Source organism: Orcinus orca, chromosome 20, assembly GCF_937001465.1.
Source record: "Orcinus orca chromosome 20, mOrcOrc1.1, whole genome shotgun sequence".
NCBI classification, from domain to species: domain Eukaryota; kingdom Metazoa; phylum Chordata; class Mammalia; order Artiodactyla; family Delphinidae; genus Orcinus; species Orcinus orca.
The window spans coordinates 33,748,434-33,774,357 of record NC_064578.1 but is presented as its reverse complement, the minus strand read 5'-3'; the positions used below and the strand labels follow the sequence as shown (position 1 = coordinate 33,774,357).

The 25,924-nt window shown below is 59.9% G+C and overlaps 1 protein-coding gene across 18 annotated transcripts in view; it reads left to right on the top strand.

The window, feature by feature from the left end:
* ADCY7 (adenylate cyclase 7) overlaps positions 1-25,924 on the top strand; it is a 60,751-nt gene that overhangs the window by 28,396 nt on the left and 6,431 nt on the right. For 8 of the 18 annotated variants that reach the window (XM_049703788.1, XM_033418898.2, XM_033418899.2 and 5 more), the window contains 19 exons: positions 1,528-1,568; positions 4,231-4,668; positions 6,020-6,223; positions 7,370-7,531; positions 8,386-8,535; positions 8,834-8,982; positions 10,020-10,131; positions 13,443-13,570; positions 14,959-15,117; positions 15,335-15,467; positions 18,610-18,801; positions 19,185-19,219; positions 19,715-19,798; positions 19,915-19,987; positions 21,252-21,349; positions 22,287-22,371; positions 22,767-22,892; positions 23,742-23,840; positions 24,845-25,038. In XM_049703788.1, the coding sequence (XP_049559745.1) occupies positions 4,498-4,668; positions 6,020-6,223; positions 7,370-7,531; positions 8,386-8,535; positions 8,834-8,982; positions 10,020-10,131; positions 13,443-13,570; positions 14,959-15,117; positions 15,335-15,467; positions 18,610-18,801; positions 19,185-19,219; positions 19,715-19,798; positions 19,915-19,987; positions 21,252-21,349; positions 22,287-22,371; positions 22,767-22,892; positions 23,742-23,840; positions 24,845-25,038 (2,354 nt within the window). In that variant the 5' untranslated portion in view covers positions 1,528-1,568; positions 4,231-4,497. The other 10 variants (XM_033418906.2, XM_004265062.4, XM_033418900.2 and 7 more) reach the window with 5 other exon arrangements.

Sequence of the window (25,924 nt, the reverse complement as noted above, 5' to 3'; positions counted from 1 at the left end):
CCTCTCCAGGTAAAAGGGCCTCGATGTCTCTGCTCTTGGTGTCTTTGGAGTTCACAGAGGACCCGCGGGGTGTGGGTGAGGGAGTGACGGGGAGGCAGGGCCTGGCTTGACCTCAGGTCGGACTTACAGCCCGAGCAGCGCCCAGTGCTGGAGAAGACTGGCCCGAGAGGGGCTGAGCTTCCCATCGCCGAGGCCTGCGAGCTGAGCTTGTGGCAACACTTGCTGGAGACCTGGCAGAGGGGCTCATCCAGGGCCTCATGGGGCCCTCCCAGTTATCAGCTGAGTTGGCAGCTGGCAGAAGAACTGGAGATTGGACAGAGGGGCCTTGAAACCTGCCCTGACAGAGGGGCCTCTGGGTCTCCTCCTGGAGAGGAGCTGGCCTGTGCAGGTGCCTCTCGGTGCTGGGTTGTCTGCAGGAGGGAGAAGTGCGGCCCTTCCTCCCAGCCCTGCCTCGTTCTGCCGGAGCTGGACGGGGTCCCTGGGGGGCCTAGTCTCCGTGCCCAGTATTGCCCGTTGTCTGCCTCCTCTCCTGCCTGCCGTTGCCCAGGAAGTGGCCTAATTAGATCCCCAAGAGGAGTGTTTACCAGGCCTGAGTTCCCAAGACTCTCGGAATCTTCCAACTAATCCCTCTCTCTCCATGCCTGGCTCAGCCCGGCTTTGTGTGCCTGGAAGGGCAGGTTGGCATCTGGGGGTGAAAGGCTCCATGGTGTGTGTGTGTGTATGTGTGTGTGTGCGTGCATGCGTGCGTGCGTGCACACACGTGCACACTTGTGCATGTCCTGGCCACCCACAGCTCTGCTCTGGGGGCTTTGCCTGGGGGATGGAGCAGCTCTGGGGAGTTGCCTTGGCTCCTTGGAGTTTGGGGTTTCTCAGCCTGGCAGTCCCGGTGCACTGGTGTTTGCACCAGGCCGGAGGGACAGGCAGTGTTGTGTATACTTCTGACAACTGGTTCAGTCACTGGGACATGCTGCTTCTGGAAGGAGCTCCATGGGGAAGCCTTTCTCAGTTCAGTAAGACAGTGAGGCTGGGCCAAGGGGCCCTGGTTTGGAAGCTGGCAGACTCAGGTTTGAATCCCAGCCCTTCTACCAACCAGCTCCAGCTGTGTAATCTTAGGCAAGGCACGCTCCCTCTCTGGGTTCAGTTTTGCATCTGGGAAATGGCTGTAACACCTTGGCCTTAGCAGGTTATGAAGGCGAGAGTGGAGGTGGATGTGCAGGCACCTGGCGTGACAGCATGGCAGCTGTTTTACACGTGCCCTGGAGTGGGAGCTTCTCAGGGCAGGGACCTTACCTTGTTTCGTGACCCCTTTAGCACAGGGCTGGGCATATATGGTTAGTACTCAAAAAATGCCTCTTGTGGAACAAAGACTGGTGAGTATAGCTTTAGAGGTGGCAAACTAGTGGGCTGCGCTATGCAAATTTTATAAATTTTTAAAATTGAAGTAATGTTGATTTACAGTGCTGTGCAGATCTCTGCTGTGCAGCAAAGTGAGTCGGTTACACATATATTTATGTTCTTTTCCATTAGGTTTATCCCAGGAGATTGGATATAGTTCCCTGTGCTATACGGTAGGACCTTGTTGTTTATCCCTTCTAAATGTAATAGTTTGCATCTACCAAGCCCAAACTCCAGTGCATCCCTCTCCCTCCCCTCTCCCCCGGCAGCTACAAGTCTGATCTCTGTATCTATGAGTCTGTTTCTGTTTTGTAGATATGTTCATTTGTGCCATGTTTTAGATTCCACATATAAGTGATATCATTTGGTATTTGTCTTTGTCTTTCTGACTTACTTCACTTAGCATGGTAATCTCTAGTTGCATCCATGTTGCTGCAGATGACATTATTTCATCCTTTTTTATGGCTGAGTAGTATTCCATTGTACATATGCACCACATCTTCTTCATCCATCCCTCCGTTGATGGACATTCAGGTGTTTCCACGTTTTGGCTGTTGGCACCAAGCACATTTTAGAAATCAGCTGGCAACAGTTGGAAATCAGTATTTCACGTAGAAATCAGATTTGTAGCTTTTGTCCAAACACTTTGCACACTTTGGCGGTCCTGGCCCAACCCCCTCAGGGTTGCCTGGGTTAAACAGGTAGTTGCCGAGGCTTGTAGACACCTGCCTGGGCCCAGAAGGAGCAGAGGGGCCAGGACTCCAGGCAGACAGCCCCTTCCTCCCCCACCAAATATGTGGTTTTTCCATTTTGTTCCTGGGGTTTGAGGAACAGGAGCTCCCAGGTGGAATAGTGCCGCAGGTGACTCCCGATCCAAGGTGGCCCCAGGTTACTCAAGGCAGTTGGCACTCCCTGGGGGACTTCACTCAGACTCTGGGATCCTGGGTGCCCTGCTATTTTGCCTTTGGCGGCTCTGGACCAACTTTCCTTCACAGCTTCCACCAGTGGCCATTTGCACCCTTTGTGACTGCCCTGAGCCTTCCCATGTCTTACCACCTCCCTGCCCCCTGCCCTGTCCTGGTTCCTGTCGCTGATGCAGGCCTGGAGGATGTTGGGGGCCTGGACTCCTGGTCCAGGGCTGCTCCTTTGACACAAGCTTCCTGCTGGGAATATGTCAGCCACCCCAAGCCCCAGTCGCTGCATCTAGGGATTGCACATTTTTTTGGTAACTTTCTCTCCCTGGAGACTGGGAGCCCTAGGGGGAGAGAGAGCTAGCCTGACACACAGGAGATATAATGGGCTTGGTGTGCCCTAGGCATGGTTAACGAGCTGTTTGGGAATAAACAAATGGGCAAATAAATGAATGGTGCTGGGGAAAGAGGGAGCCCCTCTGGGCTAAGCATTGCAAGCCTGGGGTCCGCTCTCAACTTTGTCATAAAGGGTCCACCGTGTTCCTCTCTGAGGTGCAGTTTCCTTATCTATGAAGCAGAGCTTGCAAGGTTCTTAAATTCTTGTCAGTGGGCCCTTTTAGAAAAATTCAGTCTTACGTGGAAGCTTAACATAACGTGAATGCAAGGGGTATGCTCTGAGTGAAGCTGGCGTTAGTGTCTGAGACACAAGACTCACTGAGAAGTTCCAGTAATCGAGTGAGTGAGGTCTTTGCACAAGAACCATTGGAACAGAAGAAAGCCTGCGAACAGGCTTCACATGCATGGCCACCTGACTTAGGACAGAGGTGCGTCCACTAAAACTCTTGAAGGAAGGATGGCGGTTCCACGAAAGGCTGGTGGGGTAATTAGATATCCATTCAGAAAAAAGAAGCTTGGTCCCTGCCTCACACCATACACAGGAGTTCCTTGACATGGATCGGAGACCTACATGTGAAAGTAAACTGTTCAAACTTCTAGAGCAGGGCCTTCCAGTAGAAGTTTCTGGATAATGGAAGGGCTCTATCTCTGTGCTGCCCAGTGTAATAAACGCTAGCTGTGTGTGGCTGTTGAGCGCTTGAAATGTGACTGGTGTGGCTGAGGGGCTGACATTTTTTTTTTTTAACTTTCAAAATGTTTTAAATGTAATCATCAAGCTATTATTATACTCAAAAAAATTAAGTGTCATTTATTAACTTAATCCCACCTTCAGTTCACATTTAGATTTCACCAGTCGTTTCAACATTTTTTTTGTAGTTGCAGCTTTTAAAAATCAAAATCCAGGTAAAGTCCATTATATCGCATTGGGTTCGTAAGCCTTTTAGATTTATTTTATTCTGTAACACCCCCACTCTCTCTCATGGTACTGACTGGTTAATAATGGATTATTTGTCCTGTAGGCCAGTAGTTTGCAAAGTGTGGACCAGCAGCTTCAGCAGCTTCTGGGAACATGTGAGAAATGCACGTTTCTTCTCAGGCCCCTTCCAGTCCTGCTGACACTGGGGATGCAGCCCAGTGATTTGTGTTTTAACAAGCCCTCCAGGATCTCTCCTGGGTACCACTGTTGTTGACTAGCCCACGTCGTAGATTTGGCCGCCTCCTGCCACCATTTATCTTCTCCAACTAGCCTCTATATGGGACTGAACTTTTAATTTCACTTTTAATAAACTTAAATTAAATTTTTGATAGTCACATGTGGCTAGTGGCTGCTGCATCCGACCGCGCAGTTCTCGGAAACACAGGAGACCAGCTTTATGACCTTGGGGTGGGCCAAGCTTTAAAGACCTAGAAGTTAGGTTTGGTTAAGGTTGATAAATAAGACCTGGGGCTATGAGGCCTGGCCTTGCTCTCGCCCGATGCCAGCCTTCCCAGTCCAGGTCAAATCTTTGTCTGCTTTGTGTCTCTGCAGAGCTGAGGACCCTGCGTGTCTGTTCATTTGGGCCTGGAGGCAAAAGCAGATGCGGGCTCTGCAGTGAGCGAGGCCTGGCGGCTGGAGCAGTGCAGGCCCCGTGTGTCCATGGAGCTGCTGGCTGAGGGGACTCCTGCCCAGCTCCGCCTGCCTGGCTCGGAGAAACCAGAGGCCTAGGCGCACAGGGGTGGGTGTCGGCAGACAGATGCTCCCCAGGCTGCAGGGTTTCCTGCGTGGACTGCTGGGCGGGTGTGCCAGAGGTGGAGGATGCCGGCCAAGGGGCGCTACTTCCTCAACGAGGGCGAGGAGGGCCCCAACCACGACACGCTCTACGAGAAGTACCGCCTCACCAGCCAGCATGGGCCGCTGCTACTCACACTCCTGTTGGTGGCCATCACTGCCTGCGCCGTCCTCATCATCATCGCCTTCAGCTACGGGGTGAGTGGGGGCAGCCCGTGGGCGTTGGGGGCTTCCCTGGGCTCCGGGTCTCAGCTCTGATGCTTTGTACTTGTGAGGCCTTGGGCAAGTCATCACCTTCTTAAAGCCTGAGTTTCTGCATCTGTAAAGTGCTACGGAGCATATTTAGGCTGGAGGAAGACACATTTTTTATTTTAATTTTTAAGTCTGGGGTGGTTTTAGATGTTACATTAATTTGGCCAAATAAATTACCCTCACTTTTCTCCACAATGGACTTTGATTTTACTGAAGGCCTGTGTATCACCACTCCCACTTCCAGTACCGTGGCAGACATCATACATCAATCCCAGCACTCTTTCTCATGGAGCCGGCCGGGGTGGGGGCGTGTGTGTCTCAGAATCCTTCTTAAGACAGCAGGCACCACTGATATTATCTCTGCCTTAGGCCTCGTCCTGCTCTAGCCATTACCTCTGCGTGGCTGTTGAGCCCTTGAAATGTGGCTAGTATGACTGAGGAACTGAATTTTCAATTTTATCTTTAATTGTTGGAAATTTAATTTTGAATAGCCACATGTGGCTAGTGGTGGCTGTATGGGACAGTAAAGTTCTAGAAGAAGACATCAGAGACTACAGGCTGTTAACAGGGTGATATGTGTAAGGTGGCCAGCACCCAGTAGGTGCTCTGCCGGTGCTGCCTGTATCTCTGTGGATGTAAACCCGAGGGCCTTTGTTTTGTCATCCGGCACAGAGTTACTGAGCACCCACTGGGTGCTGGCCCCAGATTAGTCTCTGTGCTCATGGAGCTTATGGGCCTCTGGGGGAAACCAGGTGCTGTCCACCTGTGAACGTCTTGCCTGTTACCTTCTCCCCACAGTGTCACATTTCTGTACCTTTCCTTCCGCTCTTCCCCTGTCTGGGATGCCTTTGGTCATATTTCCTCATAAACATCCATTCATTCTTTATGAGTTAGGAGCACTGGCCTCTCCCCCAGGAGGCTTTGCACAACTTTGCTCCTGTGCTCTTGTACCTGTGCCCTGCAGGTGTGCACAGAGCTGCTGGGGACCCCGGGGGACGCCTGAGGGGGAGGGGTGGGGAGTGAGAACGTCGTAGGGCTGGGCCCCACAGGTGACTGGGGAAAGGTGGTGGTGAAGGCACCCCTAGCAGAGGCAACAGCACAAAGCCTGAGGTAAGAAAGAACTTGATGTTTAGAGGCAGGATGGACACCACCCACGTGGAGGAAGCAGCAAGTGACCTTGCTTAGGGCAGGCTGGACAGGCTAACCTGGCAGGCTTTCTGGAGGAGGTGGCACCCTGCTGGGGAAAGCTATGGCATTTCTGTGTGTGTTCTCCCCCCGCCCCCTCCCCCCCCCCCAGGACCCCTCCAGACACCAGGCTGTCCTGGGGACGGCGTTCTTCACGCTTGCTGTGTTTGTGGCTCTCTACGCGCTCGTGTATGTTGAGTGCCTCGTCCGCCGGTGGCTCAGGGCCTCGGCGCTACTCATCTGGGCCTGCCTTGTGACGCTGGGCTACGTGCTGGTGTTTGACTCATGGATGAAGGAGGCCTGTGACTGGGAGCAGGTAACAGGGCAGGGGACCCTGGCGCCCTTGGGGGCTGGGTGCTGCCAGCCAGCTGTGCGCTCGGTAGCTCCTGCCCCCTCTGGGCATCAGATCCCTTCTGGAGACCGGCCGCATTGGGTGTGCCAGCCACGGGCCCCTCCCTCTCTCCGGGCTGTGGTTCTGTGACTGAGATGGGCCCTGGGCTGATCTTGTTCTCTCAGGCCTGTGCTGATGAGATGGGGGTGAGGTGGGAGAAGAGTGTCCACTTGAATGTCTGGCTGTGCTCTTTCTGGAAATGACACATTTCCAGCTCAAAGAGGCAAAAAGGCACAAAGTGGCTCACGTGCCGGGAGGGGCCCAGGGCTTGGTCTGCGGCTTCAGCAGGAAGGCCAGGTCCCGAGTTCTCCCGGCTCTGCTTGCCTCTGTGCTCTTTCATTCCCTGTCAGGCCACCCCCAGCCCGGGACAGAGGTGCCTGCGGCACCTCCGGGCTGCCCGTCCACCAGCCTACCCAGGCCAGCTGAAAGAGACAGCCCTTTCTCAACCAGCTTGAGCTGCGCTGGCTGGCCTGGGGCATGGGCCCAGCCCTGGACGGTCATTGTCACCGGGGAGGGGGGCGGCTCTGACCACTGGGGCTGGGTCCTGTGACTGGGGTGGGGTGAGGCTCGGGCAAGCCATGCAGGTGGGAAGCTCGGGGGAGGGTGCCGTTCCCAGCAGGGGTGGGAGCGGGCGGGTTGGGCGGGGTGGGGGGGGTGGGGAGCAGCAGGGGCCAGCTCAGAGCATGGGCAGGGCCGGTGAGCTGGGCTGCTGGGGGTGGCAGTAGTTACCATTCCTGCAGAGGGAGGGCCGTGGGCAGTGGGCACCAGGCGAGAGCTCGCTGGGTCACGAGGGCGGCGGAGGCGCAGCCTCAGCCCCAGACAGTAAATAGCTTGTAGGAGATGATGCTGGCTGGGCATCGTTTTCTCCTTCTATCCTGTGTCTGTCGCTGCCTCTCTCCACACAGGGTGGGGGAAGGGGCTGACCTGAGGGCCGAGGGCCCGGGGAGGGGGGCGTAGCCTCAGAGTTCAGGCTTCCAGGGCCATCCCCACGAGCCGGGGCTGCGAGTGACCCCAGCTGGGCCCCGGGCGGGGGCGGCGTGGTGGCCGCGCTCACGACGCCTCTGTGTGCAGGTGCCCTTCTTCCTGTTCGTGGTCTTCGTGGTGTACACACTGCTGCCCTTCAGCACGCGGGGTGCCGTCGTGGCCGGGGTCGTCTCCAGCACCTCCCACCTCCTGGTGCTCGGCGCTCTGATGGGGGCCTTCACCACGCCCAGCGTCCGGGTAGGGCTGCAGGTGAGGGGCGTGTGGGTCTGGGCGCGGGGGCCGGCTAAGGCCTTGGGTGGGGCTTTGGTTTGGGCCGAGGGCAGCCAAGGCTGGAGCGGGTGAGTTGGAGGCCTTGGAGACAGAGGTGTTTGCCGACGGGTGGCCTCGAGGCCGGGCTTCGTCCAAGTAGGCAGGTGCCCTGCCCTGAAGCCTTTTCTTTGCTGGCCTGGGGTACCCCAGAGGCTCAGCCCCTCCCTCGAGCCCTGACCCTCGGGCCTCCTTCCTGGGTCCAGTGCATTACTGCTGGGTGAGGCCCTGTTCCCGAGGTTTCGCTCGTTCAGCCCAGAGCCCCATCTGCACAGGGTCGGACGCTGCGTCTGGTGTCCTTTGCGTTGAGCGATTATGAACAGTTAGCGGTGACGCGCAGATGTCTTTTCCTCCTGAGCAGGCCTGGTGTCTGGTCTGGGAGGTGGGGGCCCGAGCTCTGGGCAGCCAGCCTGGCCCTGTGCCTTCCGTGGCTGTCCTTGGCTCTCCCTCTGGGCTCCGGGCTCTGTGAGGGACTGTGCTCCTGCCGCCCTGGAAGCGGCTGGCTGCTCTGGTCTCTGGGGCCTGAGCCCTTCTGCACCAGGGAGTGTCTGGTGGATGCTGAGACAGGCCTGAGTCCTGGTCCTGGGGTCACAGTGACCTACTAGGAGACCAGTGAGTCTAGGAGACCAGTGAGTCTGAACCTGTTTCCCTGCCTGCCCACCCCAGGGAGGCTGCAGCCCGAGTGGGTTGGGAGGCCAGGGATCGGGGAGGGGGTGCCGTCACCAGCCCAGCAAGGGGGTCGGTGTCCTGGGGCACGGGCCTGGCCTGATGCTGAGCCCGCCACGGCCCGCCCGCAGCTGCTGGCCAACGCTGTGGTCTTCCTGTGCGGGAACCTCACGGGCGCCTTCCACAAGCACCAGATGCAGGATGCCTCCCGAGACCTCTTCACCTACACTGTGAAGTGCATTCAGATCCGCCGTAAGCTGCGCATCGAGAAGCGCCAGCAGGTGGGACCCGCCTGGCCCTGCCCGACCCCCCGGCTGTCCCCCGGGCCCCACGCCCTGCATCCTTTCTCTGAGGATGTGCTCACTGAACGGCACGGTGAGGCGCCTGGGGCACCTGGCCAGACACCTGTGCTGGTGTCATCCCGGGGGCTGCTGGGGACACGGGAGGGTGTGTGCCTGCCGGGTTGGTAGCAGGGTGTAGGCCAGCAGCAATGGGGCACGTGGTGGGCAGAGGGGCAGAAGGGCAGAGAGGATGGAGACCCGGGGCCTGACGCCGCCCTGCCTGTGCCCCACGTGCCAGGAGAACCTGCTGCTGTCCGTGCTGCCTGCCCACATCTCCATGGGCATGAAGCTGGCCATCATCGAGCGGCTCAAGGAGCGCGGGGACCGCCGCTACCTGCCTGACAACAACTTCCACAGCCTCTATGTCAAGCGGCACCAGAACGTCAGGTGGGTGGCTGGCCGGGCCCGTATGCACAGTGTCTCCCAGGGCGGCCCCGGCAGGTGGCTCGCTGCCCTCCTACCTGTAGGCCCAGGTCCCAGCCCGCACGGGGACTGGGGAGAGGTAAATCCAGGCGCCTCCCTGGGCCTCAGTCTCCCACTTGTTCCCCCAGGGGGTGGGGGCAGATTAGATTAGTATTGGGGGAGATCCACTGCCCCCTAAAATTGTGAAACTCTGTGCACGAACGTGACTGTTGGGAAGAAAGGGGTCTTTTCAGATGATTCTCAAAAGGGCACAGGCCCCCCAAAAGGAGATGAAGCCCCACCCAGGTGACCGCCAGGGACCCCCCCAGTCCTGACACCATCTTTGACTGATTTGAAGGGGCTGCAGAGTCTTACTCAGCGGCACTGACCTGAGCAAGCACAGATGTGGGCGCTGTGAGCTCCACCCTGGTCCTCCGCCTGCAGGCTCAGCGTTACCCCCGACACTGGCCTGCTGCCTCTGGGTTGTGGACGGTCCAGAACTGTAGACTCAGGAGCGGGGAGATCTGGCGCAAAATGCAGCTCTGGCTTCCCAGCAAGTCTTAACCTCCCTGGGACTCAGTTTGCTCGTCTGTAGAATGGGGTTCCTACAAGGGCAGCATGAGGACTAGATGTGTGAAAGCGCTGGGTGTGGAGCTCAGCTGGAGGGAGCGTGCAGTCACATCTTACCAGGGCTTTAGCGCTGAAGTCTGCGCAGAGGTGAAATCCAGGTATAGGGAAGGGGAGAAGTTCCCAGGTGCCCGAGAACCCACCTGTAAGGGCTCCGTTCAGTCATCTGTGGTGAGGCTCTAAAGGGGTGGGGGTGCCCGAGGGCCCCTGCAAACTGGGGCTTGTTTCATTTTGCTTTGATGTGAAGCCTCTGGAACTTTAATTCATCCTTATGGCGGGGGGTTTCTCTCCCAATCCCTGGCGGCAGAGGGCTCGCAGGGGTGATTGGGTGCAGGGCTGGCAGATGCTCAGGGGCTCTTGGCCCTGACCCTCCTGCTGGCCCCCCCTACCCCCAGCATCCTCTATGCTGACATCGTGGGCTTCACGCAGCTGGCCAGCGACTGCTCCCCAAAAGAGCTGGTGGTGGTGCTGAACGAGCTCTTCGGAAAGTTCGACCAGATCGCCAAGGTGAGCCCACTGACCTGTGCTGCCTCCCCTCCGCTGATGGTAAAGTCAGGAGCCCTTCCCACCGCATCCACAGCGTGTCCTGTGTCCAGCGCTGTGCTGAGATGGGTGTGGGGAGGCCTGGGCTGAATTTTAGTATTCAGTCAGCAAAGCTTTCAAGTGCCCCATGGTCAAAGTGGATGTTGAGCCAGGATCCTGTCCCCCAGAGTGTGAGGCCTCTGGGGAGACTGTCAGTGCACACTGGGGAATGCACTGGGCTTCACGAGCTTAGAGGGGGACTCCAGAAGGCTGCCTGGAGGAGGAGACGGCTCCATCCTCACTATGCAAGGTCAGCAGCCTCAGCTTCCCCTGGGAGCATGGGAGGACTGTGGGATGCCAGGCCTCGCCCAGAATCTGCCTCTTGACAAGATCGCAGGGTGAATAGTCTGCACATTAAAGTTTGAGAAACCTAAAAAGAAACTGAAGAGGAAAGGGAACAGTGTTATGGGCAGAGGGAACAGCATATGCAAAAACCTAGAGAAGAAAGAAAGCTCTGTGTGTCCATGCAATGAAAGTGGCTCAGTGTGAGTGGTACAGAGTGTGTTGGCGGGGAACATGGTCACAGGGTCAGACATTCAAGGACTTGAGGGCTGAGTTGAGGAGCGGGATTTGACCTCAGGACCCTGGGGAGCATAGCAGGTGGCAAGCAGGGAGGGCATTGGGCAGGGAGAGCCTCCAGGGTTCGGCCAAGGCAGGAGGGGTCTGGAGACCAAAGAGGGCTGAGCTGAGATCTCACTGTTTTGTCTTCACAAGCAACACCCAGCTCCAGGGGTGTGTGTAGGGGGCTGGGGAGGAGCCTCAGTTATTCATTAATTTACCACCTGGTCCGGGAACCTGCTGAGTAGCAGCCCTGGGCTGCCCTCAAGTTGCTCCCGGGCTACGTGCTATGTGGTTGGAAGAGAGGGGTACAGGGGGCAGGACTTGGGGGTGCTCATTTAGCCCAGCCCCAGGTGGTCAGGAAGGCTTCCTGGAAGTGGTAGCCACTGAGTAGAGACCCAAGTGTAAGATTTAGGGCAGTGGCTCTCCATCCTGGCTGCGTGTTTGAATCACATGAAAAGCTTAAGTAAAACCCCAGTACCCATGCCCGCACCCATGAGAGTTTTTCAGAGCCTCCCGGGTGACTCCATGTGCAGAGAATCGATGGTTTAGAACTTGACGGGAACAAGTTCTGGCCTCGCACTCAATCTTGGGAGGGACTACCTCACCAGGAGCAGGCTCTACCTCAGGAGATGAGCTTCCCGTCACAGGAGGTAACCAAATTACAGTTGGACACCACTGGCCAGGGGTGCTCTGGAGAGCTGTCCCCCCTGGGTACTGTGGACTGTGTGACTCTGAGGGTCTGTTTAGCCGGGAGCCTTCCTTTAGGAGCTTCCTTCCTTCGTGATTTCTCTGGTGGAGGTTCCTAGAGGTTGGGCCTCATGTGGGCCCAGGCTCCATCCTCACTACGCAAAGCCACAGCTGGCTCTTCCCCTGCCACAAAGCCAAGGACCTGCCCTTGCCCTTTTGGACACAGTCCGCTCTCCATGGCAGGCCCAGGAGGCAGCCTCATTTTATAGATGAGAAGAGGGAGGCTATGGCAGGTGCCAGTCTTCAGGCCAGAGTGTCCAGTCCCTGGGCAGACACAGCAGGCAGAGCTGGTCCCAGCCTTTTCTCCTACCAGCAATCAGATTCCAGAACTGTAACCTCCTGGCGAGAGCCAGGGCCTCCTCTCAGAGGTGTCCGCATTGCGTCTGGGCTCAGGCATTTTCTGTCCCAGCACACTCACGCAACTCCTCCAGTTTGTAAGTCTCAGAGGCGCGGGGCAGAGCAGCCTGGGGAACGTGGCCTCCGTAAATCCCTGACAGCAGGGCTGGATCCAGACTGTTATCCTGCGCCTGGCTCTGGAGGAGACAAGATAAGGGCAGCGGTGCCCTGAGCCCGTGCCTGGGTGTCCCAGCCCTCGCCAAGCCTCTGCTGCTTTCTAGGAAAGCACTGTCCTCACCCACCTCCGTTAGGCCATTCAGAACTCAGCACGTACCAGACGGAGCACACCGGGAAGCAGCTGGCACACACTCAGATGGGTCATTGCAGGAGGGCTTAGGAAGGGGACTGCTCACAAAGGCCTGGCGGGTAGGGGACCTCGAGGGAGGCATGGGGCCTGGCCTGGTCATTGGCGCTGGGTGGCCACCCACAGGCCTGGTGGGCATGCCAGGGAGTGGGCACTGGATCTGGAGACAGAGGGTACCCTGGTTCTAGGGGCCAGCCCTCTGGGAAAAGGCAGGAGGGAGCTGGGGCAAGGCTTCACTGGAGCCCAGTAGGCAGCTTCTCCTTCCTGTTCCCTAAAACCCCACCCTCAAGGCCTTGATATGTATGGCCACCTTTGCTAAGGGCTTATGGAGGTCGAGTAGCTGCAGCACCACCTCAGATGGAACCTCAGACAGCCTACCTGGGCCTCCCCTTCCCCTCCAGGGGCATTTTTTTTACGTGACCCCACCCTCTCTCCCCACTCCCATCTTTCCCCCACTCCCCAAACCCTGTATCCCTAGCAGCAGAGTCATCTCTTGGGTCACCTTGACACCTGCTGACCCCATAGCTTATGGCACCTGCTACCTCTGTTCTCATCCCTCCTGCTCTCTCCACTCCACCCACACTGACTGCTGTGCTGTGTCTCAAACACCCTTCTGGCCTCAGGGCCTTTGCACATGCTGCGTCCTTCTGCCCAGATGCTCTTCCTCCAGATCCTGGCATGGCTTGCTCCCTCAGTTCCTTTAGGACTTTGCTTGAATGTTACCTTCACTGGGAGGCCTTTCCTGGCCTCCTGGGAACTTCCTCTTCCTTCCCATTCCTCATTTTTCTCCATAGCACTTATCATGGGTGTCTGCAGATTTTATTTATGTAGCTTAGTGTCCAGCTCTGCCACTGGCTGCAGGGATTGTTTTCTGTTTTGCTCACTTCTGTGTCCCAGTGTCTGGGGCAGGGCAGGGCACTCCGTAGATGCTCAGACATTGCATAGATGAATGAAACGAAGGTAGCGCCTCCCTAGAGGCCCTCAGGTGGCCGCCCTTGGTAACACTTGCTTTTATCCCTGACACCTGCTTGGGGTTCCTCCTGCAGACCCCCCGTGTTCCCCGTCCTTTTGCCGGGCCCAGAGGCAGCTGCTGGTGGCTGGTGCCCCAGGAGAAAGGCCCTGGCCAGAAGAGAGCCTGGCTGACTCTGGAGGGTGTGGGGAGGTGGCCAGCATGCCTGCTCCCTGGTCCCTGGGCCATCTGCTGACCAGGCCTCCCCTTGCCCTGCAGGCCAATGAATGCATGCGGATCAAGATCCTGGGCGACTGCTACTATTGCGTGTCAGGCTTGCCCGTGTCCCTGCCCAGCCACGCCCGCAACTGTGTGAAGATGGGGCTGGACATGTGTGAGGCCATTAAGTAGGTACCATGCACAAGCCTGGGGCACTGGGGCCTGTTCCCACGGCGGGCCCCTTCTGCTCCCCAAGGCATGCTGGGGAATGCATTGTCCCTGCTTTGCATATGAGGAAAGTGAGGCTCCAGGGGCGCAGGAGGCTTACCTGGACCACTCAGCAGTGTGTTTGCATCCCTCCCTCTGGGCCCACTGGGACTCCGAGTTCCAGAGAGTCTCAGAGCTGAGGGCCATGAGGGCGGGCAGCTGGGCTCCGTTTCTCCGGAGGCTGAGGCTTCGCAGCAGCAGGGGAGCTGGCAGACGCAGGGTTGGGCTCCAGGCCTCCGTCTGCTTCCTGTTCCCCCTGTGAAGACCCTAGAGTTGGGGGACTAGCCCTCAGCCTCCTGCGGCTCCTTGCCACCAACATCCCAGCTCCCCACAAGGCTCTCTGGAGCCCGAGCAGCCGTGGTCTGTGGTGGTCAAGCGGGTGGCGGAGGGCCAGGCGGGCTTGGCCAAACGGCCCAGCGTTCGGGGCAGAGCCGGGCGCGGCTGGGCTGCCGGGCAGCGCACAGCTTCCGCGCAAACCCAGCTCCGGCTTGTCCTCCTGAAGTCTCACCAGAAAAAAACCCGGTCAGGGAGTCGGTCCAGGTCACAGGCTGGCTCTGCGTCACCGCCTGTGTGACCTCGGGCTGGTGCCACAGCCCTGGGGCTTCCTTCCCTCCCTGGAGCATGTGGAGGTTGTGCGGGGCCCTCTGCTCCCACTGGCTTTGACCCCGGCAGGCTCGGTCCATCCCTAGCCCGTTGGCGGACACGTGGCACTGGCTGCTGCCCAGGCCCTCACGCACTTATCAAAGGGACCCGGAGGCCTGCTCGTGTTGGGGGTGCCTTGGGCCCCAGGGAACTCTGAAGTTGGGGCTCCTTGTACTAAGTGGTGCTGGCAACCCCCAGTACTCCCGGTTCCCAGAGATGGGGGTGTGTAAGGCCCCCCAGGGCTGGCCCCACGTTCCTTGTTTCTCCTGGGTTTGGGGCAGTGTCTGGATTCCTCTGCAGACTCCAGCTGGGGCTGCCAGGCAGGGGTAACACCCAGTGATAGTGTGTTAGGGCCTCCAGCAGGAGCCACTGTGACCAGTGACAGTTGGAATTCCTCCTCCTTTTAACAGCCTTTGAGCTTGGGGCGGCCACCTCCATTTGCACACTCCTAGACATGGGGGGCTCATCCCCTTGCGAGGAGGCAGCCCCCTCAGGCTGAGAACGTTCTCTTCTGTGAGCTGGGCCTGCCCTGTTCCCATACGCTCCCTGCACCCTTGCTTTGCCCCCACCCCGTGCCACACCCCCTACCAGGGACCTTGAGCCTGTCCTAGGGTTCAGGGCCCCCCAGCAGCCCTGGCTGGGGTGGGCTGACGGGCCTCTGCCCCAGGCAGGTGCGGGAGGCCACAGGCGTGGACATCAGCATGCGTGTGGGCATACACTCGGGGAATGTGCTGTGTGGCGTCATCGGGCTGCGCAAGTGGCAGTATGATGTGTGGTCCCATGACGTGTCCCTGGCCAACAGGATGGAGGCAGCTGGAGTCCCTGGGTGAGGCTCAGCTGGATGGCGGTGGGGTCACAGGTCTGGGGCTGACTCTGGGCTGCGGTGGTGGGGTATCAGCATGGGGTCAGAGAGGGAATCAGCGACCTGAAGGTGGGGGGAGCCCGCCCAGGGTCCGGCCTGCTCAGCCCTGCCTGCTGTGCACCCCCGGGTGGGTGTCTGCCCTCGCTGGGCCCTGCTGCTGTCTGACTCTCGTCTCCCCCAGCCGGGTGCACATCACAGAGGCGACGCTGAACCACCTGGACAAGGCGTATGAGGTGGAGGACGGGCACGGGCAGCAGCGGGACCCCTACCTGAAGGAGATGAACATCCGCACCTACCTGGTCATCGACCCCCGGGTACGAGGCTCAGCTGCGGCAGGCTGGGGGGCGGCGCTGGGGCTGTGCTTGGGAGTAGGGCCCATGCCCGGGGCATGGCCCCCGTGGAGGGAGAGGTGGGGCCCGCCCGGGGTAGGAGGCAGTGCCCCGTTACTAGGCATGGTCTAGGCCCCAAGGGACAACTTCTCTGGGCCTCAGTGTTCTGTTCTATGAAACGGGGATAACAACGGCGCCTACCTCAAGAGGAGAAGAAGCTAATCTGAGTGAAGCCCTCCCTGTCAACTGGGTGCGTCATAAATGTTCTAGAAACAATAGTCACTGTTAGTTTATTTTCCATGAGGTTGTCACTAATCGTCCAGATTTTCAAAAGACACGTTTTAAAAACACGCTTTGGATGGGAGTCAGGGAAGCAAGGAATGGCCAGGGGGCCAATAGGCAGGAGCCCCTGTGTGTCCTGGGCTCTTACCCGCCGCGTGCACCCGCCCAGGTTCTCGGTTGGCCCCACTCCCTTCAGGACCCCGTGGTGGGGCAGGCTGTGAGCCTGCTTCTGGGCCGTGGGCCCCAGGCCTGCGCCGGCAGGGGCCTTTCGCTCCCGCCCGTGGGAGGCCAGCTCGTCTGGGCCCTCGGTGAATCATCCTTGGGGCTTGCTCAAGAATGTCGGCAGTGGCTGGCTCCTTCCAGCTCCGTCTCACTCTGGCCTTTGCCGTCCTTGGGGCTGGCCCGCCTGCCAGTCTCTGGGGCAGCCGCGGGCCCGCCTGTGAGCCTCCCCCGACACCCTCGGGCTTCATCCTGCTGACGTTCCCAGTGCGCCCTAGGTGGGTCAGCCATGCTGAGCAAGCATTGGGGGAACCCCTCCTGGTACCTTGGGGCTGCTCCCAGCCCACTATCGTGGAAACCACCCAGCCCCTCGCCCTGTCCCTGCAGCTCTGGGCCCCGCCCACTCCTCTGACACCCCCCCCTTCCCCCCTTCCCCCCCCCCCCCCCCGGCTTCCTTCCTCCCCCGCCCTGTGCCAGCCTCCTGTCTCTCCACTGCCAGGCTCTTTCCACTGCAGAGCCCTTGTCACTGCTGCCCCCTCCGCCCAGAGCCCTCTGTCCCAAATGCTCCTGTTTATCCTTTTTACTGTTTATTGTCAGTGTGAGCTCCACGGGGGCAGGCTCGGGATGGGGGTCCCTATTCTCCAGGCTTCAACCCCCGGTCCTAGGACAACGCCTGGTACAGAGCAGGGCCCCAGATAGCTTGTGAACGAGTGAAGCAGAGCCCTTGACCCCGAGGTGGTGGCAGGCGTAGTCCTGTAACCCACCCCGCAGGGCTGCCGGATCAGCAGGTATGACGGCGGGCGCCCAGTCAGACTCGTGTTCCGGATGAACAAGGGAGAAGGCTTTAGTACGAGTGTCTCATGCAGGGTTTACTGGGCACCCTGTCTTTTATCTGGCAACGCTACCTTCCCCGATCTTTAATTTTATTCATTCCCATAGTTGAAAATTCAAAAAGCATGAAGGGTGTGCTATAGAAAGTTTTTCGTGCATCCCTGTTCGCCGCCGGCACGTCCCCCCTGACGGGGACCCGTGTGGTGAGAGGTGTCTGTGCGCATCTAAGTAGAGGGGGAAAGACTCCTCTGGCCTCTCTGCTGAGCTGGCGGTAGCGCCTCCACCAGTGTGAACTTTGCTTCACCAGCGACGTAACTTGGAGACCTTGCCTTCTGCGCACAGAGACCGCCCTCATCTCTTCTCATGACTGTGCTGCACGCGCCGCGCCGAGGCGTGGTGGGGAGGTCCTTTCCCAGCTCTGGCTTCTGTAGGCTTACGTGTGTGTGAGGTGCCCCAAGGGATTAGTGTCCAGAGGTGGCTGGTAGGGGGCCCGTGGCCGGTGCAGGTTGCAGGTGCCCTCCCTGGGCCCTGCTTCTCAACAGATGCGTTTTTGCTCAGAACTGATGGATCATCAGGACCCGTTTAATTTTGGGGGACAGTGTCTGGCTTCCCTGCCCTAAGAGGGAAGTGGCAGTGACCTTGAACTTGAAGAGCTGGCTGCCGTGTAGGCAAGAGTTGCTGACGGTGGAGGGGGAGGCAGAGAAATGTAACCTCCCCAGACCCCCAGGGCAGGTCACTCACCACAAGGCTTAGCTCACTCTCAGGACCCCAGGACTCTCTTCACAAGGACTGAATTCCATGCCATTCCCTCTGGCCTGGCAGACAGACATGGCTCAGAGTTTAAGAATGTTTCTGTCCTAGGAGGAGGCAAGAAGTTTCCAGGAAAGTTGCTGCCTATGGCTTAACGAGTGTTTGTGGCAGTAGGTGTTGGTCTGTGTGGGTGTTTGTGGGAGCCGCCAGAGACTGGGACTCCTGCAGGGCAGGGCTGTGAGGGGATGAGGGGGACTCAGCAGGCCTCGAGCTTGTCCCTGGTGGTCTCGGGGGTCTTTCTCTTCCCTCCCCCTTTTCCAGTCCTGTCCGGCCTCGCCAGCTGAGGATGGTCCCAGGCGGGTTGTTGTTCTTGGCGGGGGGTTGGGGGAGAGGGAGGCAGGGCTGGGCCCCTCCTTCAGGGCCTGGCTAAGCCACCGTGTCCCTGGCATGGCTGCGGCAGGCTTGTGGCAGATACTGGACCCATGCTGTGGTTTGGGGGCTGTACGAGTGGAACTCCCTGGAATGCTGCCCCGTGGGGAGCAGCCCTGGGTTGGCCAGCATTCCCCTTCCTCCTGGCTGCTCCCACACGAATGATGTGTGCTGCCACATGTGGGTGGGCAGGGCAGGATGCCTGTGGCTTCTTCCCTGGGTGCCATCTCCCTGGGGTGTGTCCACCGGGAGGGGCCGATGGGCTTTCAGACCCAGGGAGCTTCAGGGGCCAAGTGGAGCCTTCGGGCTTGGGGCCTGACCCCACCTCTTGCCCTGGGGAGGCAGAGAAGGGCCTGAGGGGCTGTGCACAGTTGTGCCTGTGGCAGGGACAGGACCCCGAGCTGGGGCCTCCCCGGTGCCCGGCCAGGGAGAGCACTGGGCTTCCGCCAGTCCCCGAGGGGCTGCAGACCCAGCAGCTGTTTTGCCATTTTCCCTTTTCGCCAGATGGGCCAGCGTTCTGGGCAGCATCGCGCTTCTGGGGGAGCGGGATGGGGGCGGGCCGTTCCCGTGCTGAGAGGGGAGGGGTGGGACAGGCCGTGTCTGCGTCTGCCCGCAGAGCCAGCAGCCGCCCCCGCCCAGCCTACACCTCACCAAGTCCAAGGGGGACGCGACCCTGAAGATGCGGGCCTCCGTGCGCATGACCCGCTACCTCGAGTCCTGGGGGGCGGCGCGGCCCTTCGCACACCTCAACCAACGCGAGAACGTGAGCAGCAACGAGACCCCTGTGCCCCACGGGCGGAGGCCCAAGGTAGGACCTCTCCTCCCAGAGAGCTGGGAGCAGGGGCCGCGGGCAGGGGCGGGAGAGCACATGCTACGGGTGTCCTTCCGCTAAGGGTGTCCTTCCGGCCAAGCCTCACTTTCCGCATCTGCAGGATGGTTCCAGGCTCTGCCCTCCCTCGCTCCCTCCTGGGGCCCTTGGGGAAGTGAAGTCATTTGGAGAATGCTCCAGGGTGGCGGGGGATGTCCCTGGCCTCCTGGTTCTCCAGACCAAGTTCAGTTTCAGTTCTGGGTGCCTGCAGCTTGGACAGTCCTTGCATCCGAGAGTGCCGGAGATGATAGATCCAGTCCGGTGAGGCGCATCAGGGCCCCGGGTCCTGGAGAATAACCGTCTCCCCCTCCCTTCCCTTCCAGGCCATTCCCCTACGGCGCCACTGGACCCCTGACAGGTTTGTGCCCTGTCTCCTGCCTCCCTGGCCAAGTCCTGCCCCAGTCACCTCCTCCAGGCAGGCTGCCCTGACCAGCCTCTGTCCAGGAGGGCAGCTCCACAAGGCCCAGCCCTGACTATGGGTTTCGCCATGGCTTGGGTCAGAGTGTTTTTAGGAACCAAAACTTCACAATGATCGAGTGGCTGTTGTATACCCACCCTGTAGTGGGGTCAGTGGGGTTGGTGTGATGGAACCCTGGGGTTTAGTGGGAGAGACCTTGGACCGGGGCCTGGGGGGTCTGCCCTTTGCTTCTGGCTGGGTGATGCTGGGCCTTCGCTTGTCCTCTCTGGGCCTCAATGGGACCCGCCTGTCCCTCCTCCACCCTGCACGAGGCTCTGGGACCTCCTGCAGGCACCTGGGAACCCCACTTGGGTGAGCCATCTCGTCCACACCCCTGCCTCTGGGCAAGTAGATGTAGGTTCCTGGGCTGATGGCGTTGCGGGTGTCTGATTCCAGAAGTGCGTCCCCCAAGGGGCGGTCAGAGGATGACTCATACGATGATGAGATGCTGTCAGCCATCGAGGGCCTCAGCTCCACGAGGTGAGGCTCCGAGACGTGTGCTCGCCTTGTGCCTCATGCCCAGTGGCTGTGTCCCCACGCCCTCCCCCCGACTCCTCCAGGCGCCACCTCTCACTGCCTGTGTCTCCACCCCACAGACCCTGCTGCTCCAAGTCTGATGACTTCTACACCTTTGGGTCCATCTTCCTGGAGAAGGGCTTCGAGCGAGAGGTGAGGACCTCTGAGCAGCCCCAGGAACAGGGGCAACAAGGCCTGGGGTGGGGGGCGGGTGCTGGCCACAGGGCAGCCAACACCCCCAGAAGGCCTGCTCAGGGAGGGCGCCGGGGAGGCGCTCCAGCTGCCACTGGGGTGGGGACGGGGCTCAGTGCAGCCTGTTTAGGTTCTCTTCTTGTTGGCCTCGCCCCTGCCCCTGACACCCCCGTTAGTGGTTCCCCGACTTGGGTTTGGGAGACTTCGCTCCCTTCAGATGCCAAGCCTCAGCCAGTGCTGTCAGGGGCCAGCGTGCACCTTTGGCTCTGCACTTTGTAGGAAAAAGCCCCAAACTCAGTATCAGTTTGACGGGGCCTGACCGGTTCCCCCTTCTGGCTGCTGTAACACCATGCTTGTGTCCCGCTAGTGACCATTCACTTATTTTTCGAGAGCCTACTGGTTCTGGCAACGTCCAAGGCACGTGTGTGTCATTCTGCCCTCACCTGCAGGCCAAGGTGGGCGACGGTACCCATGTCACGGACCCCAACGTTTGGGGCGTCTTGGCCTCAGGTGTGGCCTGAGAGAGTGACCCAGCCCACGGCCCTCTGGTGCTGGGACCTCTCTGCCGCTTCAGCCTCCAGGACTGGGGGTCTCCCTGAGTTGGGGGCTCCCTGTGTGGGGAGCTTGGGGTCTGGAGGCAGGTGTGGTCACCGGCAGAGCCGCCTGGCAGGCCACCTGCTGGCTGTGAGACCTGGACAGGCTGCCGGGCTCCCTGAGCCTCGGTTTGCTCATCTGCGGCAGGAGCCCCGTGGGCTGAGATCTTGAGGTGGTACCGGGTGTGGCGGGGCGGGCAGCACAGGCCCCCCGCCCGACGGCGTGGGGCTCAGGCCTGGCGGTGCTCCTCGGTTTGGGGTGAGAACAGAAGCCCCATAGCCCCAGTCGCAGCAGCCCCAGAGCTCCCATTTGGTTCTCGCCCACGGACTTGGGCTGTGGGCTTTACAGGGACCTTGGAAATGAAGTCAGACCTGGGCGGGGTGGGGGAGGGGAAGGTAGCGCCTCTAAACATAAAAGAGAGACTGCAGTATGGAAACAGATGAAAATTGTTTGTTCGGTGATGATGTAACAGTCAAGGAGGGGAGGAAGTCAAGGAGGGGGTGTAAGGCTTTTCTTAGAGATGATTAACTCGAGCCAGGGTGGAGGCCAGGAAGGGGTCAGAGCAAGGAGCCTGCCCTGCGGGCGGGGCCTCGGCCGCCCGGCCACCCCTCACAGTCTCTGTCGCCCCCAGTACCGCCTGGCACCCATCCCGCGGGCCCGCTACTACTTCGCTTGTGCCAGCCTTGTGTTCATCTGCATCCTGCTCGTCCATGCCCTGCTGATGCCCAGGTCAGTCGGGGGGTGGGCCGGATGGTCAGGCACACTGGGGTCAGGCTAGGAGGGGTGGTGACCTTGCAGATCCCACCAGAAGACCTGCAGGAAGGGGCTGGCTGTTAGAGTTAGTACCTTTAGTCCCTTTAGGCGTCAGAGCCCCAGAAACTGGACCTGGCACCGTGGCCCCCATACCTGGATTTGCCAACGTTTAGTTTTAGTGTTAGTTGAACATGCTTGTGCGCTCAAGCCGCAGGCCTCCCCACTCCCAGATGCCTCTCGCCTTCAAAGCCACCTGTTTTCTGTGTGGCCCTTCAGGCATTTCAGTGTTTTGTGACTGTTGCCTTAGGTGTTTGGAGTCCTAGAAGGGCAGACTCCTAAAACCGTAGCTGCTACCACCTCCCTCTTAGGTGTGGGAAATTGAGGCCCGGGGGGCTTAATGCCTTATCCAGGGTGTGTGGCCAGTACACAGGAGCCGCTGAGATTCTCGCTCCTGCGAAAGGGCTCTGTTGCTGGGGGCGGGGACAGGGGGCTGAGGTCCCAGGGAGGTAGGAAGGTCAGCCAGTTGGAGGCTTCTGGAAGGGTAGTTAGGCCAAAGGATCCACTAGGATCGTGGTTCAGGACGTGCTTAAAAAAGACGAAATAGGGAACGCTTTTCGATGGTGCTTGTGTGCCGGGCAAGAGTCTGAAGGCTGTATAATCAGTTATTTCTTGTATACTTGGCCTGGAAAGCGGGGCGTGATGTTGACCTTGGTCCTCGTGTCTCGGCCAGGCCTTGTGTGTTGTTCGTGGGGCAGCTGGACCACGGTGTGCAGTGTGCCCCTTCGGCTGAGTGCAGAGGAGCCGTTTGGGAGGGGGGAGAAGGTGAACTGAGGCGCTGGGGGTGGGGAGCATGCCGGTGGCTTGGCCCCGGGCAGAGGGTCCCCCAGAACTTAGGTTTTTCCTTCGTCTCCAGGATGGCGGCTCTGGGTGTGTCCTTTGGGCTGGTAGCCTGCGTGCTCGGGCTGGTACTAGGCTTGTGCTTTGCCCGTGAGCTCTTGGTGAGTGGGGAGGCCCCTGACTGGGTGGTGGGCAGGCCGGGCCCCCCAGGTGTCGGGACTGTGGTGGTGCGAGCCCCGGCCCCACGACCCCTGCCCCTCCGGCCTGGAGCGCCGTCTGGAGGCTTCTCCCAGGGCTCTCCGTCCTATGTGCTAGTAGTCCGCAAGCGGCTGTGGCTGTCCCCAGCCCCAAGGGTGGGGCTGTCCCTTCTGTCTACGCACCACACGTGTCCTGAGCTCTGGGCCGGGTGGGCACAGCACCCCTGACTCCCCAGCAGAGCTCTCAGAAGCTCTCGCTCTGCTGGGCCCTTGGGCTGTGGCCCCCTGGGCCAGGCCTCCTGCGGGCTCTCCCTCCACCTTGGGTGTGGGTGCTGGGTGATGACACTGTGATTCCGCAGAGGTGCTGCCCAGCCCGGGGCACGCTCCGAGCCATCTCCGAGAGGGTGGAGACGCAGCCCCTGCTGCGGGTGTCCCTGGCCGTCCTGACCATCGGCAGCCTGCTCGCCGTCGCCGTCGTCAACCTGGTGGGTTTTGCGGCGGGGACGGCAGGCCTGGCAAAGACCCCTCGGGCCCTGCACGCTTCCGGGGAGGAGGGAGCAGTCTTTGACCCTGGGGACCTCCGGATTCTAGAATCCTATAATCCTGTTGCCTAAAAGCCCATCTGGTGTGACTGTATCCAGAGCCCTGTGAGGTTCCCGTGGCGGCTCTGAGCTCCTCACGCTGTGTTTGTCATGTGAGGACTTGGGGGCCCCCAGAGCGTTCACGTGGCTGACCCCACAGGGCCACCACGGCGTCCTGACGTCCCGGTCTTTCTTTCCTGCCCCTGAGGAGGTCCTGTCTCAGCCTCTCTGAGACCCAGTCTCCTCGCTGGGGATGAGCAGCCCTGGGCACAAGCTGGAGGGGACGCCTGGGCCCTGCTTCTCGGGCCGGGCTCGTGTGTTCTGGGCTCAGACAGCACTTGTCCCACCCGGTCCTCCCCCGCTCCGACATTTAGAGCCAGAGTCTCTCCCATCTCCGTGTCCCCTGCACTAGGGACTCTGTGACCACCTCCCTCAGCGTCACCTGAGGAGAAGGGGGCTCACTGAAAACGCTGCTCCCAGCTTTTGCCCCCGCCCTGAGTCAGGCGCTGGGGTGGCGTCCCTGTGCCTTCCTTGGGCTCCCTCTTCCCACAGTGAAGCTGCCAGCTATGGTGGGACGTTGGGGGCACAGAGGCTCCGGCCAGGCTTAGAGCCAGACCTGGCAGGAGATGCCCATGGCACTCTCGGAGGCTCCGGCCCTGCCCTCTGCCCGCTCCGGGTCCCCAGCCCCGCTCAGCCGGGGGCAGACCCTGGAGCCCCTGGACCACCCCTCACGGGGACCTGTCTTTTCCGTAGCCGCTGATGCCTTTCCCGGCCCCAGGGCTGCCTGCTGGGAACGAGACGGGCCCGGGGGCCGTGGGCAGCTGGGAGAGGACCCTGTGCAAGCTCCTCCCGGTGAGTGTGTCCCTCGGGGCTCCTGGTGCCCTCACTCGGACTGTCCCTGCGTGCTCAGAACACACTGAGCACCGGAGCCCATGGGCATGGAAGAGCTGAGTCCCCCCCACCCCAGGCGAGGCGACAGAGCAGGGCCGGGTGGGGCTAATGGGTCCAGGTGCTGGCGCCTGGGTCCAAGGCGAGAGGGTGGGAGTGCCCTGCGTTGGTGGTTGTCTCCTGACCACTTCATGGATGGGGGAGTGGTCGCGGGGAGGCCGACGGATTTGCCTCATAGGCGGCGGAGCCAGGACTGGGCCCAGGTGGGCTGACACCAGAAGCTGGGCCTGAAGCACCCTCCCGGACAGGATGAGGGCTGTGGGACTTGAGGGGGGTGGTGGTGAATTTGAGCTGGTCTCTAAAGGGCACAAAGGTTATGGGACGGGGGTTGGAAGAGGGGACAGCGAAAAAAAACCAAGGCAGGTAGTGGGCGCAGTAGGTTTCAGGTGGTCATGTCACAGGGAGGGGGTGGGGGAGGATTGGCAGATGAAGCCAGAGGTAGGTTAGATCCAGCTCCAGTGGAGCATGAGTGCCAGGGTGAAGAGCTTGGTCTTTATTCTGGGGGCAGTAGGGAGCCACAGCATGCTCTTGAGCAGGAGAGTAACGTGGGCAGAGATGCACTTTGGGAGGCACTGGCTCATGGCAGAACTCAGATCACTGCCTGGACCTTGTCACAGCCTCCCCAGCACCTGCATTTTTATTTACTGCGTTTCTTTTTCCTTGAGTTCACTTGCCATAAGTGGAAGTAAAAATATAGTAAGCACAACACAATATAGAAAGTTTTAGATTCCGTTGCCTGCTCTTTGTTAAGGGAGGTCAGTGAGGCAGGAGAGTGGTGCTGAAGGCACACTGGATCTTCACGGATTCCTCTGTGGCTAAAGATGTCCGTCCCTTGGGTGACCTCTGATCTGGGAGGTGCCTCTTGGTGACGGGAGATGGTGGGGTGACCGACGTCCCCGTCTCCCCAGTATTACACCTGCAGCTGCATCCTGGCCTTCATCGCCTGCTCTGTCTTCCTGCGGATGAGCTTGGAGCTGAAGGTCGTGCTGTTGACAGTGGCCTTGGTGGCCTACCTGGTGCTCTTCAACATCTCCCCGTGCTGGCAGTGGGACTGCTGTGGCTACAGCCTGGGCAACCTCACCAAGACCAATGGCACCCTCAGGTGGGGCCCAGACCCCACACTGCCGGGACCCCTGCCCACTGCCTGTCTCGACTGTGGCCCATTGTAGCACTTTTTGTCTCGTCTTAGTGTCATTTCAAAGTAAGGTGCTTTTGCATTCACAGTCCCCTCTGGACCGGACACCTTGTGGGCTGGACCGGCAGGTGGCATGGTTTCTGCTTTACAGGAGGGGAAGTGATGGGCTCAGGCCCTGGGTCTGCAGCACTCAGAGCTGAGTGGGACTCGTTTGCAGGGGGTGTCCCCGGCCCCAGAAGGCCACCTGGGTGATCCTGTCTCTAGGCCAGCCTGGGGGCGGGAGGCGGAGGCTTCAGCTCTGGCCCAGTCCCCTGCTTTGAGCCATGTCCTGGGTCTGCAGAGCTCTGGAGAGAGCAGTTGGCTCTGGTCTCTTCCCAGACTGATGCGAGGGGCTGGCGTGTGTGTGGTTCTGGGGGCTCTGGGCCTCAAGTGGATTGAGGAGCGGGGGCTGGCTCCCCTTGAACTAAAAGGCAGGAGCCTGGGGACCCAGAACTAGGTGTGCTCCCGTGGATCTGGCCTGCACCTGCACATTGCTTCTGCCGACCTGCAAGGCCTGTGGCCGCTCCCCTGCCTGCCTAGAGTGCTTTCCTTCAGACTTCGCCATGAATATCCCTTGAGACCCAGGTGTGAGCTCAGATGTCACCTCCCTGTCAATTGTACGTCCCCCTTTTCTTTACAACCTGAAGCGTCCTGTTTGCCAACCCCGAGAACGTGAGCTCCGAGGGCAACGATCTCCCATCTTGTTCACTTTCCCGTGGGCTGGCCCTGCGTCTGGGCCTCGTGCCATCCCCTGAATGTGGGGGGCTTTGGGCGGAAGTGGAGATGACGCCTGCCTTTCCCCTCATACCCGGCA